This window comes from Conger conger, chromosome 2 (assembly GCF_963514075.1).
Source record: "Conger conger chromosome 2, fConCon1.1, whole genome shotgun sequence".
Taxonomy (NCBI): Eukaryota; Metazoa; Chordata; class Actinopteri; order Anguilliformes; family Congridae; genus Conger; species Conger conger.
This window is the reverse complement of record NC_083761.1, coordinates 4,755,687-4,774,714: the sequence shown is the minus strand read 5'-3', so window position 1 is coordinate 4,774,714 and position 19,028 is coordinate 4,755,687. Positions and strand designations below refer to the sequence as shown.

Here is a 19,028-nt window from a genome sequence, read left to right as displayed (position 1 = left end):
CACACAAGCACACGGACGCACACACACACACATGCACACACATGCACACAATGCACACAGACGCACACACATTTGTTATTTTGCAGTTGATTTGACGAAGCAGGGGACAATACCCCCTGGCAAAATGCAGGGTTAAGGGCCTTGCTCAAGGGTCCAACAGTTGTGCGGATCTTATTGAGGCTACACCGGGGTCAACCTTCTGGATACCAGTCATGTACTTTAGCCACTAGAGGCATGGACACATGCATGCACACAAATAGTGCACAGTACACACACACATACACACACACACACGCACACACACACACACACAAATGCTCAATGATCGAAAATTACAAGAATAGATATATGGTGGGCCACATTAGATCCCCAGCCAACAGCTGAATAGAACAAGAGCGTATACGCAAGCATGGAAGCACTAGCACCTACCCTTATGGTCTCTGCATCCACCTGGCCCAAAGTTGGATCATCACTGTATGGTAGCAAGGTTGGGCTTTCACTTGGTACCAAAGCTGACCTCTCATTGTAAGAGTCCTCTTCACTGTCCGAGGTATTCATTAATAGTGTTCAGAAAGACGACGACGCAAAAGACACCTTTAAGTAAAGAAAACGCTGAATTATACATCTAAAAAGAAGATTTTGGAGTCAGGCTCGAACATTCAATATATAAGGAAGACGTACAGCAAAACAGATGTACCTCCGCCAAGCTAGCTAACCTAACGATACATGGACAATGCAAGCCAGCCTAGTTAAAAGTTACATTTAGAAGCCAACTAATTTTGTCCGGACGTTCCAGTCTGACAGATTCCATACTGGCTCAAACAATACGTCAAGACGTGACGTTGAAACTGATATCAGGCTAACCATAGGCTTACACCTTGGTTGCGATAATGTTCGTCCTGTCACAAATGAAAACGTATCTATACGTTCTACAACACTCCACATATTGAGGACATGACCAATGCTACCTGTGTTATTTGTAGTTTTGCATAGATCAGGACACGGCAGATAATTTCTGTCGTGTTCTTGGTTCTTCCGCGTCAGTCGCTGGGTAAAATACTTCCTTCAGTGATGGGTGATTCCAGTACTGGTTGCGGTTGCGAATCCCACAGAAGCGTCAGCTGATCACGCATACCACGTGACACACACAATAGCAGCGTCAGCTGACCGGTCTATTTTCCCCAAGGGATTAAAGTTGAAAGCCGCATTTTCTTACCGTGGTTTAATGTAATGTTTTAATAATTTCCTTTCCCTCCCACTCAACCGTGCTAATTACTGATGAGAGTTGAACGTTATAATCATAATGGGGTCTATGTTACATAGAAATGAGGGGAAATAGATAGGCTATTGTATCACATAGAAAATGCACAACATAACGCACAATAAATTGCCAACAAAAGTATTGAACGGACATCCAAAACGGGAGGTCGTTCACAGAATTCTGTGACAGTTTAACAATCTCAAAATACATGGAAAACGTGCATCTTCCTCGATTTTTTCCCACTGAATGGATCCTTGAGAAAACATGATTACGTGTTTAGAATGTCTTGGTTGTGAGTTTAATTTGCTTCCTGTGAATTTAGGCTTCCACTTGATAATACGCAATTAAACGCATATTCAAAAACTGAAGATGGTGTTCTCACAATCATAGAAGTAATGCTCTTGGCTCACTCACGCCCTACGTTCAATAAACTGGTATCTCATCAAAACGGATATGGGTAAACGTTGAGATTGGATGTTTTACGTCTAACGGCTGTTTTTACAAACTTAGTTCATTTATAATAACTTGTATACAGGCAGTCTGTTAATTGGCCACTATTGTATTCGTACAGTACTTAGTAAATAAGCCCTGATCTAGCTTTGCATAGTGACAAAATCAGCCTATCTTGGTGCCCGCAACGTACTCATGATTCAAGTCTAAAGTGTCGGCCACACCCACGCCAATTTTTCAACAAATCAAAGCCCACGGAATGTCTGCAGCTAACCAATCCTGTTAATCATTTTCAGACCACACCCCTTACCTGCATCGAGTTTGCAACGAATGGAAACATTCCGACAGATTCTCAACCAATCAGGGGTGCTTTGTCGCAACCAAGGCACGGTAGCCGAGTAATGACAATCAACCACGGGTGACCAGTGCTTTTCCAGTAGTGCTTGAGCGAAGTCGCCTGGCTCCCTATTCTTTTCCAACACTCAATATCCAGTTTTACTCGTTGCAAAAGAAGGCTTCGAAGATCTCCATTCAGCTAATTTCACTGTAGTTTCCAAACATTATATTTAGTCTGCTGAATGTTTACGTGAATAGCTAGATTGCTCGCTTGCCAGCAAGTATCATTCTCATCATACTAACGTTAGTCGATTTCCCATTAGCTAGCGCTAGCTAGTGCACCCCCACTTCACTTGTACTGGTAGTGGCTACTAGTATTTTTCTTTTCGTCTTGTTACTTTTTTTTTTTCCTGAGAAGGTGTTACCTGAACAAGATAGGCGGCTTTGGCACTAAGATGTCGAACCGAGTGGTGTGCAGAGAAGCAAGTCACGCCGGCAGCTGGTACACCGCTTCAGGTAGAACCGGGGACATGGGGGAGAAATACTGGGGGTTTCCAACGGGCCACGGTCCGGGCACAATGAACTACTGTTCGCTGGGTGTGGGGGACGCGATCAGCTGGGGGATATATCATTAAGCAGGATTTTAAAAGCAAAGCGACAGGCCGTCTCGCATTTGACATTGTTTTAGCGAGCTCTATCTTACAAAAGACCGAACACACGTGTAAACGTAAACTTTCTTGACATCCTAGTTAACGAGATCGCTCTCGGGTCGTGGGGTGACATTGTAAAAAAAAAAAAAAAGGGGATTCTTGTATTTAAAATAATTTTGGGTTTGTTTTCAGTGTTGTGGGCCGCTTCCATCTCATGTTTGCTGCCTGCTAATTAACTGGCTAGCCAGCTGTAACACAACGCTAGCTTGGTGGCTACCTAGCCAGCTGTCTTCTCTCGCTTGGTAACCGGCAAACAAGCTACGTGTTTGCGTATTTGTGTTATTCTACATTAAACCCTAGTAAATGTGGTTAATTGTGTGTGTGAATGTTAGCCGACTAAAGCCGCATTATATAGCTGATTCAGCGCTTTGGTTTCTTAGCCGGCCAGACAGCGGATGTGGTCTCTATAAACAAAAGAAGGGGTTTTATTTGCTTTTCTGACACCGGCAGGGCTGAGTCACAGTCGCTTTAGCTAACGTTAGCTATCTGGGTAGCTAACGTTAGTAATTATTGCTAGCTAGCGAGCAAGGGAGTTCCATGTGAATCGACTGAAAAGCGATTAAAAACTAACCAGCTGACTAGTGCCATCTACCTTGCCCAACGGTTACTGGTGTGGGCTAGTAGCGTGCCAGGCCAGGATATGAAAATTAACTTTTCCAATTATTAAACGAGCCAGTTTCCAATACTTGAGCGTTATATATTTTTGTTTAGCTTTGTGACAAGGAAAGGCAGCTATCCTTGCGTACGTATGGCTGACTAAAACGCTATTGGTTTTAAAGCTTGTGTTAACACCCCAATCACCCTTAAGTTTTTACACTTCGTAGATAAACTGAAGATAAAAGCTCGGATAAGTGCCAGTGTTTTTGGGACACAATGACTACCCTGCATGCTAACGGAAGCTTTGTGTAAGAGCTCAAAACAAAGGGTTTTTTCAGCAGCTTTCCAAGTTAGTAACCTATGAACAATTATGTCGGAAAACTTGGAAGGCATGCAAACTCAAAGCAAGAAAGTAATTCTGACAGTTAATAATAATAATAAAAAAGTATTAAAGAAAAGAAACGTTAGAAAAATGTATTAAATCTTAAAAGCAGTGCAACGCCTTTATCACAAAAACGGTTACACGCCGAAACTCCGTGTGCAGGAGCTGAGTAGGTCTTCCGAGCAGATAAGATGACTGCTTTCGTACAATTGTGAAGGGGGGAGGGGAGTCTTTGTACGAAAAGGAGTGAAAACGGATGGACAGTGGATGGTACGATAGTGGTAGCGGCACGCATAGAAATGAAGTCTGTTGTGCGTTTTTTTTTTGTTTTGTTTTTTGTAGTTAATAGAAAACAGTGATTATGTTGCTTAGGTCAGCAGTTTCCATTGGGTCGTGGAATCTCAGTTCCCTGATGTTGGACCGTATGTTTACCATTACTATGCGTACACTTTTGTATTTTTTTCTTCTTCATTCAAACATGAAGCCGACCAGGGTGAGTGCCGATGAGTCAATGTGTGTGGGTACTCTACTGTGGAGGGCAGTCCTGTAATACACTACTTGTATCAAGCGCAGATCTGCTTGGTGCTTCAGGTCTGGGTTTCGCCATGATGATGGCTGAGTTGAGTTCCTCAATCCAGTAATGGGGTGGAGCTACAGTGAGCTGTCAGTTGCTGACTTGTTTGGACCAATCAAAAGGGGCCTGCTTGCAGCAGCATAACGAAATGATTGGTTCAAATCGGAGAGGTACTGATGGATGTAATGGCCCCATCCCCTTTTTAGCCTCACCAAACAAAAGAACCGTGCCAAAATGACACTCTCAAAACAGATGTGTTAAAATGACGTGTTATGTTGTTTTTAACGCGCCACCATGTCACGTTCGGAACAACACGTTCGGTGTTACTTTCAACGCAGTCTGTGTTAAAAAGTGTCCCTTTGTAATTGTATATTTGTGACACAAAAATAGTAACTTGGATAGAAAATGTGTTGAAAGTAACACAAAAAATGTAAAAAAATAAATAAACAACAACAAAAAAGTACTTTGGACATGAACACATCTTTTTGAGTAAGGGGGGCGGGCGATTAATTGGTTAACACTTCAGCTGATGAGGTCACAGCGTTGACTTGCTACTGGCATAGTTGTTTTTCCTCTATAGAGAGTACTTGCTCTTCTACAAATAGTAACAGCAGGCTTGCCTTCGAGTCTTTGCCATAATAAGGTGTGAGGTCACAAATATGTGATTAGAATGTTCTTAACTGTTCTCGCAAATCAATGCTGATGTAAGGGTTGCTACTGGTAACTGAAAGCAACAGAGTTCTAGAACACTGACTTTGCTGTTGAATGTGTGCATTATGGATGTTAGCAGTAATTCGTAATTCAGTAATTAGTTAGTTTGTGTGTCTGTGTGTCTGTGGGGTTATAATTGAAAAAAATGGCATGTAGCTAAGGGTCAGCACTATCCAGAAAGGACTTCTCGAATATGTAATCTTGGCATAGCTAACTGGCCTGATCTTGCCAACCGATTTGCGCCTGGCAGCCTGGTCTTCCTCATTGAGGGGCGTGGCCTCTATGGTCCACATCTGGTCTCTCCGTTACCTCCCCACTGAGCCCCTGATGGTCTCTCCGTTACCTCCCCGCTGCGCGCCTGACGGTCTCTCTCAGCCCCCCCGCTGAGCTCCTGACGGTCTCTCCTTTACCTCCCCGCTTGCTGAGTGCCTGATGATCTCTCTCCCCATTCACCCCCCCCCCAGCTCCTCACAGTCTCTCCCTCTCCCCCCCGCTGAACGCCTGACGGTCTCTCCATCACCTCCTCGCTGAGCATATTGCCGGTGAGCAGATTGCCGCCCACGCCTGGGAGTGAGAACAGATCTATTATTTCCCCCCACTTCCTGGCGAACGTGCCGCGGAGAATAGACGCGGGCGGCGTCTGCCTGGCGGACTTCCTGTGCCGGTCTGGCACGGTGCTGCAGGGAGGGTTTGTTTTCGCCCCCGGTGGCTGATGAGCGCTGGCGTGTCGTTCGCTGGCTTCTGTCGCGCGTCCCGCGGGGGAGCCGGTGGGCGCCGTTGGCAGATGTTCCTTCCGCCGTCGTCACGCCAACCGCCCGGCTTTTTAAGAATGGTAAATGGACTGCATTTATATATAGAGCTTTTATACAAATAGCTCTACAGTCGATGATGCTGAGTGCACACTCACGCACACTCACGCACACTCACGCACACTCACGCACACTCACGCACACTCACGCACACTCACGCACACTCACGCACACTCACGCACACTCACGCACACTCACGCACACTCACGCACACACGGCGATAGGCTGCCATGCAAGGTACCAAAACCAGCAATCGGGGGTTCGGTGTCTTGCTCAGGGACACTTCGACACACCCAGGGTGGGGCGATCGAACCGGCAGCTCCAGCTGACTGCTAGTACCTCCTGAGCTAATGTCGGATTCAGCAGGGGACCAGATGTACATCATACAGGAAATAAAATGAAACTACTGTCCAGATGTTTGGGTTTAATCTGGAGACGGGGGAGTATCGTGAGTGCGGGCGGGGTTTTACCTAATTTTTCTTTCATTTACTTTTGCGACCTACGCACCTGTCTAACACCGCTTAAGCCTATGTGAAGAGCGTGAACTGCTTTTAATATATTTAAACTAGAGAACTCAGCTGAGAGTTTTAATAGGCCTTCAACTCATCAACTGTTTGAACAGCCAACCACCCAGACAAACTCTGTTATGAACTAGGAAATCCTAGTTTGGGTCCTCCACAAATGAGTAATAAAAAAACGAGACCACTCCCAAATCGTATGTTTAACCTGTTGTGAAGAGTACGTTTTTCTGGAATCTTCTTTTGAAAATTCTAAGCCTGTGTTCTAGAACTCGACTGATTTCACTTAATTCGTCGTTACATCAGCACTTAGAGTGTTCAGTTGACAACATTCTGATTTGATATTTGTGACATCACCCCTTAGAGGGTTAAACTTGTAGAAATTGAGAGCTGAGTGTTGTTTTTCTTCGATGGGGCCTTCCTGTATGTACCATATCAGGCCAGGAGCCAGCTGAGGGATGTCACTTGCATGATGACGAGTGCCGTTAACCTTTGCTGCAGCCTGATGGGTTCGTGGGGGGGGAAAAGGATGTACAAGGGTATTTATTTAGTATTTCATCCAAATCCGGCCCCTCTAAGTAGCAGCAGGATTATGGAGAGTGGTAATGCAGGCAGCCTTTGCCCTGATATGCGTTAAGATTCATGTGCGTTCCGTTTTTAATGGCGTTATATAATGTGCGTTCTGTTTTTAATGGTTTCTCTGACTCTCCCTCTGCAGCGTCCCAACTGAATGCGCAACTAGAGGGCTGGCTGTCTCAGGTGCAGTCCACCATAACACCCGCCAGGGCCATCATCGCACCGTAAGGCTGCACAGTACCGTCTGTGTCTGTGTCTGTGTCTGTGTCTGTGTCTGTGTCTGTGTCTCTGTCTGTGTCTCTGTCTGTGTCTCTGTCTGTGTCTCTGTCTGTGTCTCTGTCTGTGTCTCTGTCTGTGTCTGTGTGTCTGTGTGTCTGTGTGTCTCTCTCTGTGTCTCTCTCTCTGTCTCTCTCTCTGTCTCTCTCTCTCTCTCTGTCTCTCTCTCTGTCTCTGTCTGTGTCTGTGTGTCTGTGTCTGTCTCTGTCTGTCTCTGTCTGTCTCTGTCTGTCTCTGTCTCTCTCTGTGTCTCTCTGTCTCTCTGTCTGTCTGTCTGTCTGTGTCTGTGTCTGTGTCTGTGTCTGTGTCTCTGTCTCTGTCTCTGTCTCTGTCTCTGTCTCTGTCTCTGTCTCTGTGTCTCTCTCTGTGTCTCTGTCTCTGTCTCTGTCTGCCTCCAGTTCCTTATTCAGCTGTATTAGTAGTGCACACACTGAGACAGGTTGTCCCTGTCGCCATTTTGTTTCATGGTATTGCCGTGTGTAAGGAGTTCTCACAGTAATACAGGCGGTGTATTGCAGGCATGCTGGATATACGTACTGTGGATCATGTGCAGCATTCGCCTACAAACAAGTGGACCCCACTGTCACGTGAGTGTAAAAAAAATATGTTTTTAAAATTATGGGACCCCCCCCCCCCCCCACTCCCAGGCTGAGGCATCCTGGGGACACCCATAATACATCTAAAAAAAGGTTATATTGAAAAAAGGTTTTATAAATCTTTATGTAGTCATTGCATGTCATGTCAGGACAGGGACCCCCCCGACAGTGCCAGCCAGGATGCCCTTTTGAAAAGCCAGACGTTCGTGTAATGATTCACTCTGTACCAGGACAGAAGGTGACTTTGGTGCTTCTAGATTCTCACTTGTGCCTATTATTCTGCACTTGTGGACACCCTGGTCAAGTCTCAGGAGAAAAAAAACCAAAAAAACTAAACCTCAAGTATGTGTTTTTAATACGAAATATCATATAGAGCTCAGAGAAGTGGAAATGTAATGTCCTGGTTTGAGGACGCCCTGGTTGACCCCCCACCCCCACCTGTCCTCCTCTTGGCCCGCAGTCGAAGAGTGTTCATCCTGGGCCCCTCCCACCACGTGCCCCTGTCCCGCTGCGCCCTCTCCCCCGCCGAAATCTACAGAACGCCGCTGTACGACCTCAAGATCGACCAGAAGGGTGAGACCCGGAGCCCGGACACGACTGCCCCGGAGGTGACCCCCTGAGGTGACCCCCCTGAGGTGACCCCCCTGAGGTGACCCCCCGGAGGTGACCCCCCGGAGGTGACCCCCGGAGGTGACCCCCTGAGGTGACCCCCGGAGGTGACCCCCCTGAGGTGACCCCCCGGAGGTGACCCCCCGGAGGTGACCCCCCTGAGGTGACCCCCGGAGGTGACCCCCTGAGGTGACCCCCCTGAGGTGACCCCCCGGAGGTGACCCCCGGAGGTGACCCCCTGAGGTGACCCCCCTGAGGTGACCCCCCGGAGGTGACCCCCGGAGGTGACCCCCTGAGGTGACCCCCGGAGGTGACCCCTGGAGGTGACCCCGGAGGTGACCCCCGGAGGTGACCCCCGGAGGTGACCCCCTGAGGTGACCCCAGGGTAGAGCCCATCACCCACCTCATCAGCTCAATTCAGTGTCAAACGCTGTAGTTATTTAGCTGATGCTTTTATCCCAAGTGACTTACAGTTGATTAGACTAAGCAGGCGCCCAATCCCCATTGGAGCAATGTGGGGTTAAGGGCCCCACAGCTGATCTTATTTTTGATACACCGCGGCTTGAACTACCAACCTTCCAGGTCCCAGTCATGTACCTTAGCCACCTGGCCTGTCCTTGATGGCAGAGAACTCCTGGTTTTCCACCCCCCTCCTTTACCTGGGAGTCAGGTGTGAATTCTGGCCAATCAGTAGCACTAATTACCTGGGAGAAAAGAAAACCAGGGCTGGATTTGGATTTGGATTTGCTGGCTAGAGTTGATGATCCCCGCTGCCCCGATTCAGCAAAGCGAGTTGAAATTCAGTTCACACTCTATTCATACAATACAGGGATTAGGATTTCTTAGAAAAAGTTGTACATTCAATTAATGTTTCAATTATTTTCCGAAAATTGGTTGAATTGTTAAGAGATCCTCCCCGCCACCCCCCTCCCCCCCGAACCCTCCACTCAGTCCGGCGTGCGACGGCAGATATCTGTGTGTGTGTGTGTGTGTGTGTGTGTGTGTGTGTGTGTGTGTGTGTGTGTGAGTGTGAGAACTTGGTTCGGAAACGAACTTTTTCCGCCAAAGACGCGCAGAGAACCTTTAAAAAGTGGTATTTGCGTATCAGCAAAGTCCTCGCCTGAGACGCGGGAGTGGTGATTTATCTCTGACAGTCTGTGAGTCGCCTTAAGGCTGACTGCGCACGGGAAGAAGTATTTAATAATGCAAAGAAAACTGCGCAGTGTGTGAATTTCTCCCCCGCGCGGCCTCCCGGGATAACGTTCCCCTCCCCCCCCCTCCCTCCGGCAGTTTACGCTGACCTCTGGAAAACCGGGATGTTCGAGCGCATGAGCCTGCAGACGGACGAGGACGAACACAGCATCGAGATGCACCTCCCCTACACCGCCAAAGCCATGGAGAGGTGAGCCAATCACACGCTCCTACATCGCCTTCTCCAATCACACGCTCCTGCACCTCCCCTACACCGCCAAAGCCATGGAGAGGTGAGCCAATCACACGCTCCTACACCGCCTCTCCTCCAATCACACGCTCCTGCACCTCCCCTACACCGCCAAAGCCATGGAGAGGTGAGCCAATCACATGCTCCTACACCGCCTCTCCTCCAATCACACGCTCCTGCACCCCCCTTACACCGCCAAAGCCATAAAGAGGTGAGCCAATCACATGCTCCTACACCGCCTCTCCTCCAATCACACGCTCCTGCACCTACCCTACACCGCCAAAGCCATGGAGAGGTGAGCCAATCACATGCTCCTACACCGCCTCTCCTCCAATCACACGCTCCTGCACCTCCCCTACACCGCCAAAGCCATGGAGAGGTGAGCCAATCACACGCTCCTACACCGCCTCTCCTCCAATCACACGCTCCTGCACCTCCCTTACACCGCCAAAGCCATGGAGAGGTGAGCCAATCACATGCTCCTACACCGCCTCTCCTCCAATCACACGCTCCTGCACCTACCCTACACCGCCAAAGCCATGGAGAGGTGAGCCAATCACACGCTCCTGCACCGCCTCTCCTCCAATCACGCGCTCCTGCACCTCCCCTACACCGCCAAAGCCATGGAGAGGTGAGGCCTCTCCACCAATCACACGCTCCTGCACCGCCTCTCCTCCAGTCACACGCTCCTGCACCACCTCTCCTCCAATCACACGCTCCTGACGTTTTCACAACGTTCCCAATGCAACAGATAAGATGGTGCCCTGCTGTCTGAGGGGAGGGAGCAGGTTGGCATTTATGAAGTTATAGCCACTAAGTGTTCAGATTTCTCCCCACTGGGGAGTTTTTTCCCCACCACTGTTTGAGGGTTTTTCTCCCCAGTAGGGATTTATTTGCTGTTTTGTTTGTCCGGGTCTGGCGTTTGCTCGACTCTGCTTCTGCTGCTCTGTAAAGCGTCTCTGTGACAGCCCTCTGTAAAGAAAGCGCTACACAAACAGAACGGGAGTGAATTGATTTGAATTCAGACGAGCTGCTGAGGAGGTATTTGAGCTCTATGGTAACTCTGGCTGCTGAAGGCCCGGCTCGTTAGCGGTACTGAAAGAGCCCCCCGCCCGCTGGCTGTGGTTCTCGGACTCTCACGACTCCGTCATGACACCGGGCCGGTGCGTTTACGCCGCGCGGCCGTTCACCTGATTGGGCTCCGTGACGGAAGGCGAGGTGATTAAACGAGGCTGTCGGCTAACGCAGGGAGATCTCTTCCTCCTGGGGCTTTCCTCCTCATCCTCGTTAAAACCCCGCTCACACGCGACGGGGCTGTTCCTTCGAGGTCGGCCCACCAGCATCTCAAATTCCCGGGGAAGCCTGTAGCCTAGCGGTCCATGACTGGGACCGGAAGGGTTGGTGGTTCAACTCCCACTGTATACAAAATACGATCAGAGCAGCTGCTGTAGGGGCCCTTGAGCAAGACCCTTAACACCACGTCGCTCCAAGTGGGGTTGTCCCCTGCTTGGTCGAATCTACTGCAAGTCACTTCGCAGTTATTTAGCTGACACTCATCCAAGGTAATGCAAGTTTATCTATGCAGCTGTTGGGCCCTTGAGCAACCGCATAACCCCCATTGTTCCACTCTAATCAGCTGTAAGACGTTTAGATAAATGCATCGGCTAAGTAACTAAGTAACGGGCGCACAGCAAGGGCCGATCCGCTTCAGGATTTTGTACCAACTTCTGCTCTTAATTATTTAATTAGCTAAATAATGTCTTGAGCAGACATTTGTATATGCATCGGCTACAGCTGCAGACTGAAAATGTGTCTTAAAGAGTGAAACAACATCTTTTCCAGAGCTGTGTCAGAAATAAATGGAAGGTATATATGTGTATATTCAATCCCTTATCAAGACCTATACACCAACAAGACCCCTCCGTTCTGCCACTTTGTGCCGTCTGGCGCCTCCCCCTCGCCACACCTGCACTTCACGCTCACGACTGCTGTCTGTCCTGGTCCCACGGTGGTGGAATGACCTCCCGGTGGATGTCAGAACGGCAGAGTCTCTGACCTCCTTCAAGCGCAGACTGAAGACCCATCTCTTCAGGCTACACCTTTCCCTCCCCAACTCACAATCACTGTGATTAGCCTTAGACCGTAATGGCACTTATGTATAGATATCGGTACTTGTATAGGTATTGTTGTTTTTATTGGCTGTTGTATTCTAGCTGCCAACTGTGGTATGCTAGATTTAAAGTTGATTGTACTCTTCAAGGGTTCTGATTTTCTGTATGTTTACACTAGGACTCGGAACTGTACTGTCCTCTCAAGTCTACTTTTGCACTTGTTCTTGTGTTTGATTTGCACTTTGTTGTACGTCGCTCTGGATAAGAGCATCTGCTAAATGCCACGTAATGTAATGTAATGTAATGTAATGCAATTGGTTGGAACAAAAACCAGCACGCAGACCGGCCCTCCGGGACCGGACCCAGGGACCCCTGCTGTAATGTAGTTCCTGTTCCATTCACACCCGCCCCCAGTTTCAACTCCACACAAATGTTAGGGCCCTTGAGCTAGGCCCTTAACCCCACATTGCCCCTGGGGGGGGGGGGGAGGATTGTCTTTTATCCAATGTAATGTAAGTTTATCCATGCAGCCGTTGGGCCCTTGAGCAAGGTTCCATTGTTCCGGTTTAATCAACTGTAAGTCTTTTGGATGAAACCGTGAGTTAAATAACTGCAATGTGTAATGTAATTCCTGTGCCTCTTCCGTTTACACCCCTCTCCCTCTCCCTCCCTCTCTCCCTCTCTCCTTCTCTCCCTCCCTCTCTCTCTCTCTCTCTCCCTCCCTCCCTCCCTCTCTTCCCCTCTCCCTCCATCTCTCTTCCCCTCTCCCTCCATCTCTCTCTTCCCCTCTCCCTCCCTCTCTCCCCCTCTCCCTCCCTCCCTCCCCCTCCCTCCCCCTCTCCCTCCCTCCCTCTCTCTCCCTCCCTCTCTCCCCCTCTCCCTCCCTCCCTCTCTCCCTGGTTTCAGTCATAAAGACGAGTTTGCCATCGTGCCGGTGCTGGTGGGCGCGCTCAGTGAGGCGAAGGAGCAGGAGTACGGGAAGCTGCTGAGTAAATACCTGGCCGACCCCTCCAACCTCTTCGTCGTCTCGTCCGACTTCTGCCACTGGGGTGAGTGGGGTCACCGCGGCGGCCGAGCCCGGGAGTAACGCTCGCGAATGCTAACGTGCTAACGCGTGACCGGGAAACACGCCGACATGCTTGTGTTTATAATGGTGTTTATGGGGTGAGGTGGGTCGCTGTGGCAACAGAGCCTGGGCTTAACGTTAGCGTGCTAACGTGCTAACGCGTGACCCGGAGACGCGTAGATATGCTTATGTTTATAACGGTGTATATGGGGTGAGTGGGGTAACCGCGGCAACCGAGCCCGGGAGTAACGGTAGCGTGCTAACGTGCTAATGTGTGACCGGGAACACGCTCGTCACAGTCATTACTGGTGATTGAAAGTAATGGTGTTCTAGAACACTGGCTTCTGGACTCAGGAAGAATAAAACATTCCAAAATAAAAACTCTTCAAAAGGGTTAAAGTTCTGGTGGCATTCACTGTTCAGCACTTTTTAAGAGCAGGTAAATGCCTGCATTTATATAGCGCCTTTATCCAGAGCACTGTACAATTGATGTTTCTCATTCCCCCGTTCATACACACACTCACACACCAAAGCTTGCCACACTGGGCTCGCCTGCCAGGGAGCCATTAGCCGACATTAGGAAAATTGCATTGTAATTATATCTGTATTGTACTTAGGACTCCCACACATAATTGTATTAGCCCTGGGCTGCCCTTAAACCTGCAGATTTGATGCTTTTAAGTACTTTGGGAGTTTTCATAAAAAAGGCTCAAGGACCCGTTAGCCTGAGGCAAAGCCACTTTCGTACCTGCCTCTTCAAACAGTGCGAGATTGCGGGGCTTAGTCCGAGCTTACCGCTACATTCTCTGGAGCAAGGTTATCGCTGACTGTTTGGTGACAGCTTAAGACAATTCTGAGAATATTGGGTGTCCTCAGGTCAGGCCTGAGGGGGGGAGGGGCGGAGGGGGAGTGGGGGAGGATGGGAGGGGGGGGGGGGGGAACGTGTCTGAAAACACTTTGGATACTGGGCCAGCGGTAGGGCCAGCACAGGGCAGAGTGTGAGAGTGTGGCGCTGTGTGTTTTAAACTCTGGACTGGGGTCGGTTGTAGTTGAGGCTCAGCCCGAGGCAACGGTTTCCATCGGCCCAAGGCTACGAATGTTCTTAGCCCGAAGCTAAATGTCACGTGGAAAGTCTTATGGATCATTCTGCAGTCAGGTGTGTGTGTGTGTGTGTGTGTGTGTGTGTGTGTGTGTGTGTGTGTGTGTGTGTGTGTGTGTGTGTGTGTGTGTGTGTGTGTGTGTGTGTGTGTGTGTGTGTGTGTGTGTGTGTGTGTGTGTGTGTGTGTGTGTGTGTGTGTGTGTGTCTGACTGTGAGACTATGTGTGTGAATGGATCATTCCGCAGTCAGGTGCCACTGTGTGTGTGTGTGTGTGTGTGTGTGCGCACCTGTGTGTGTGTGTGTGTGTGTGTGTGTGTGTGTGTGTGTGTGTGAGACTGTGTGTGTGTGAGACTGTGTGTGTGAGACTGTGTGTGAGAGACTGTGTGTGAGAGACTGTGTGTGAGAGACTGTGTGTGTGTGTGTGTGAGAGACTGTGTGTGTGTGTGTGAGAGACTGTGTGTGTGTGTGAGAGACTGTGTGTGTGTGTGTGAGAGACTGTGTGTGTGTGTGTGTGTGTGAGACTGTGTGTGTGAATGGATCATTCCGCAGTCAGGTGCCACTGTGTGTGTGTGTGTGCGCGCACCTGTGTGTGTGTGTGCGCGCGTGTGTGTGTGCGCGTGTGTGTGTGCGCACCTATGTGTGTGTGTGTGTGTGTGTGTGAGAGACTGTGTGAGAGACTGTGTGAGAGACTGTGTGAGAGACTGTGTGAGAGACTGTGTGAGAGACTGTGTGTGTGTGTGACTGTGTGTGTGTGTGTGTGTGTGTGTGTGTGTGTGTGTGTGACTGTGTGTGTGTGTGTGTGACTGTGTGTGTGTGTGTGAGACTGTGTGTGTGTGAGACTGTGTGTGTGTGAGACTGTGTGTGTGAGACTGTGTGTGTGAGACTGTGTGTGTGAGACTGTGTGTGAGAGACTGTGTGTGAGAGACTGTGTGTGAGAGACTGTGTGTGAGAGACTGTGTGAGAGACTGTGTGTGTGTGTGAGAGACTGTGTGTGTGTGTGTGAGAGACTGTGTGTGTGTGTGTGAGAGACTGTGTGTGTGTGTGTGTGAGAGACTGTGTGTGTGTGTGTGTGAGAGACTGTGTGTGTGTGTGTGTGTGAGAGACTGTGTGTGTGAGAGACTGTGTGTGTGAGAGACTGTGTGTGTGAGAGACTGTGTGTGTGAGAGACTGTGTGTGTGTGAGACTGTGTGTGTGTGAGACTGTGTGTGTGTGAGACTGTGTGTGTGTGAGACTGTGTGTGTGTGAGACTGTGTGTGTGTGTGAGACTGTGTGTGTGAATGGATCATTCCGCAGTCAGGTGCCACTGTGTGTGTGTGTGTGTGCGCGCACCTGTGTGTGTGTGTGTGCGCGCGCGTGTGTGTGTGCGCGTGTGTGTGTGCGCACCTGTGTGTGTGTGTGTGTGTGTGTGTGTGTGTGAGACTGTGTGTGTGTGAGACTGTGTGTGTGTGAGACTGTGTGTGTGAGACTGTGTGTGAGAGACTGTGTGTGTGTGTGTGTGAGAGACTGTGTGTGTGTGTGTGAGAGACTGTGTGTGTGTGTGTGAGAGACTGTGTGTGTGTGTGTGTGTGTGTGAGACTGTGTGTGTGAATGGATCATTCCGCAGTCAGGTGCCACTGTGTGTGTGTGTGTGTGTGTGTGTGCGTGCGCTTGTCCGTGCCAGTGTGTGTGGAATGAGCCCAGCAGATAGATTGCGATGCACTCGCACTAACTCAAGGCCAGTTCCGAGGTGCAGCAGTAATCTATTCCACAGAACGGGGGAGGGGGCCGGGGATTCGTGTGTTGCCGTTTCTTTATTTTCTCTTTAAACCCCGTCCCCCGTCCCCCCTCCTTCCTGAAGGGCAGCGGTTCCGCTACACCTACTACGATGACTCTCAGGGCGAGATCTACAGATCCATCGAGCACCTCGACAAAATGGCAAGCAGACTCGCCGGTTCATGTTCACTGTGGGGCTTATTTACTCCTCCATGCAGCAGACTCCGCCATCGAGAGCGTTCGCTCAAGGGTACAACAGGGGGTGTCCGAACTGGGATCTAAACCCGCGATGCTCTAGTCTTACTGTATATCCTAAAAGGTTGGCAATGCGCTTAGAATTTTTGCACTAGCATCCTACAAGGCGTTGGCTTTGCTCGTCCTAAAGCCGGTTTAGTTACCATGCGGAAGTCGATATCTTAAAAGAATTGATAAGGATTGACGAGAATTGATCATTTGATTGAATTGCGATCTTCGCCGTCCACTCTCTGTAACCATTGGCTCTTTCTTCCTCAGGGAATGGGCATCATTGAGCAGTTGGACCCCATATCCTTTAGCAACTACTTGAAGAAGTACCACAACACCATCTGTGGACGTCACCCCATCGGAGTACTGTTAAACGTGAGTATCGGCAGAGTCAGATACGTCAAATTCGACCTTAATGAGGTCAAAAACATCTTCCTTCCCGAGAAATTGAAAAGAGTGATGAAGGAGAGGGAGAAAGGGGAATGGATTTATAACGTGCGTTGCTTCACCCTTGAAACGCCATCAGACAGTGACAGGGCGGGGGCGGGGGGGCGGTTAGTCCCTGAGAAAAAGGAGAAATATATAAAGTTTAGTGAAAAGGTTTTGTCACACGCAGTCTCCGCATTGACTGCCAGCCAAAGCATGAATCAACAGAGGCAGGATTGTCCTTCAGAAATGTTAATTGAAAATTTTCGACAGTTTAAAAAGCTGTAAAAAAAAAAAGAAAAAGAAGTGAGACCGAACTTACTGTTGGGTTTGTGTGCCCGGGAGCAGCGGGGGCTGAATAGCTGAGCTGGTGTTCCTGAGGAACGGTGTGTTCCCCCCGCAGGGTCTCGTGAACCGGCAGGGCCCCCGCGCGGGGTCTCGTGAGGTCAGAAACGTTATCGACGCCGTGAAGCAGCATGCGCGCGGCGTTCCTGTTCAAAGTGCCGACTGAAGCCCTAAACCCAAAATCCCATTTAGGATTTAAATGAGATCTGGGTTTGGATGTGAGGACTTTGAGCAGACTGTTCAGCGCCCCGCAGTGCGGAGACCTCTGAGCTCATCTGAGAGTGGCTCGGGTGGGGGGTGTGGGGGATAGGGGGGTGTCGGGGTGTGGGGGATAGGGGGGTGGTGGGGGGGGGGGGTCTGGCTCCAAAGTCTACACGGTGTCACCGGTTAACTTGAGTTCCGCGGTTTTAAAAACGCTTTTCAGGAGCCCGTGGATAGTCAGCAGGTTACATAACGGGCATCGTATTCTTCTCCGGTCTGTGGCGGGGGGTACTCGGGGTCAGTCAGAGGGTTTTGGAGGTGCGTGCTCACCCCCCCCCCCTCCCCCCTCTCTCTGTGTCTCTCTGCCAGGCTGTGACGGAGCTGAGGAAGGCGGGGGCGGACATGAACTTCTCCTTCCTGAACTACGCACAGTCGAGCCAGTGCAGGACCTGGCAGGACAGCTCGGTCAGCTACGCGGCGGGGGCACTGGTGGTCCACTGAGGGGGTCTTCACCCTCCCCTCCAGAGGGCCCCCCCCCCCTCCTCAATCCCCCCCCCCCCCCCCCCCATCCCTCAGACAGCTTCGGCTCCGGACCCCCCTCGCCCCCCCCCCCCCCCCCCTCCCCGTCAGGACGGTTTCAGACAGACACACTCGGGTATATGACTAACGCACAGCTACCACAACAAACACGTAGGAGGTATATGTGCCCCCCCCCCCCCCCCTCCCCTCTTGCGGTTCATTGGTCACCCACCACCCCACCCTCACTTCCTCTCAGCTTTGGTGTTTCCCAGCTTAAGACCTGGTCGAAACCGTTGCTTTCATTTACATCCCGGCCTTGCGTTTGGGGGTTTGGGGGGGCTGCCGTAGATTTTGGTACCCCGGGGAAGGGGGATTACGAGGGGCAGCATTTTCTGATCTCCACATCATGCCCCCCCCCCCCCCCCAAAAAAAGGTCATGAAACAATGACAGAATACATTGTTAAGAGTTGGGGGGGGGGGGGGGGGCGAAGGGGTGAAACTATATAAAAGCATTTATCTTTACATTTGCACTCTGCAGAACTGTACACTTGTATTCAGTTAAAAAAAGAAAAAAAAAAAGAAAAAAAAAAAATAGGGGAGAAAAAAAAGAAAAAGAATTAGCTGTGCTGGATGTACACAAACCGCAAAGAAGCTTTTACTTTTAAAGAATGATACGTACCAGACGGGACATGAGAACATGCATCAGCCAATCGGGCGTCTTGTTGGGAGCGTGTGTACGAGCGGTTTAGGTAGCTACTGCCAACACAATACAACAGAGGCCTGCTGTTGTAGTTTCTAATAAAAGGGCTACACACATACACACACATCCACCCACACACACAGGCATTCATACTCACACAGGCACACACACACACACACACACACACACACACACACACACACACACACACACACAAAAAAAGACATGAACACACACATTCACCAACTCCACTTACATTCTGCTGTACAATCTATACCAAAAAAAAATCACCTGTTTTTAGAGGTTTTTAGTCGGTTTAGTGGTTGTTTCTTGTTTTGCCTCTCTTGGTTTTCCCCCCATTTCTTTCTGTTCTACGTTGGTTTTGACCTACGAGCATCTGGTAGCACATTATAGCATATGCATTAATGTAGTTTAGCCTTTTCTTTCCATTATAAAGTGAGATTTGTTTTATGACTGGTGTGTATTTTATGAATTTGCCCTGGATTGATGGTTATTATAATGTTTTGATCTTATGAAGTCACAGAACTACAGCCAGACAGGGTCCCAACCTGCCGGTTTCTGAGAAAAGTGATTTTTTTCCTAATTCCCCTTCATCTCGGAACGCTGGTCGCCTGCGTCGACGTTTGCGTTCGTCCCGACGGCGGAAACGTACACACTCGAACGTGCCGGGTGCCTCAACGAGTCTGGAATGGCATCTGA

The 19,028-nt window shown here is 49.7% G+C and overlaps 2 protein-coding genes across 2 annotated transcripts in view; one reads left to right on the top strand and one right to left on the bottom strand.

Annotated features, from left to right (window-relative positions):
• Window positions 1-1,097, bottom strand: part of psen2 (presenilin 2) — a 10,635-nt gene extending 9,538 nt beyond the window's left edge. The window contains exons 1-2 of the mRNA XM_061232374.1: window positions 969-1,097; window positions 430-594 (exon numbers count right to left, since the gene is read on the bottom strand). Of these exons, the coding sequence (XP_061088358.1) occupies window positions 430-558 (129 nt within the window). The 5' untranslated portion in view covers window positions 559-594; window positions 969-1,097. The remainder of the gene's footprint in view (window positions 1-429; window positions 595-968) is intronic.
• A 1,327-nt stretch (window positions 1,098-2,424) lies between these two features.
• LOC133122877 (protein MEMO1-like) lies at window positions 2,425-17,669 on the top strand. Its single transcript, XM_061233122.1, has 9 exons — window positions 2,425-2,563; window positions 7,067-7,148; window positions 7,719-7,787; window positions 8,257-8,369; window positions 9,696-9,807; window positions 12,864-13,006; window positions 15,960-16,036; window positions 16,388-16,492; window positions 17,459-17,669. The coding sequence occupies exons 1-9, from the start codon at window positions 2,503-2,505 to the stop codon at window positions 17,588-17,590; spliced, it is 894 nt and encodes a 297-aa protein (XP_061089106.1). The 5' UTR covers window positions 2,425-2,502; the 3' UTR covers window positions 17,591-17,669.
• The last annotated feature ends 1,359 nt before the right edge of the window (window positions 17,670-19,028 follow it).

Coding starts and splice junctions, on each gene's coding strand:
- LOC133122877 (XM_061233122.1), top strand. CDS start 2,503: ATGTCGAACCGAGTGGTGTGCAGAGAAGCAAGTCACGCCGGCAGCTGG. Junction 8,370..9,695: donor CCTCAAGATCGACCAGAAGG/GTGAGACCCGGA, acceptor TCCCTCCGGCAG/TTTACGCTGACCTCTGGAAA. Junction 9,808..12,863: donor ACCGCCAAAGCCATGGAGAG/GTGAGCCAATCA, acceptor CCCTGGTTTCAG/TCATAAAGACGAGTTTGCCA.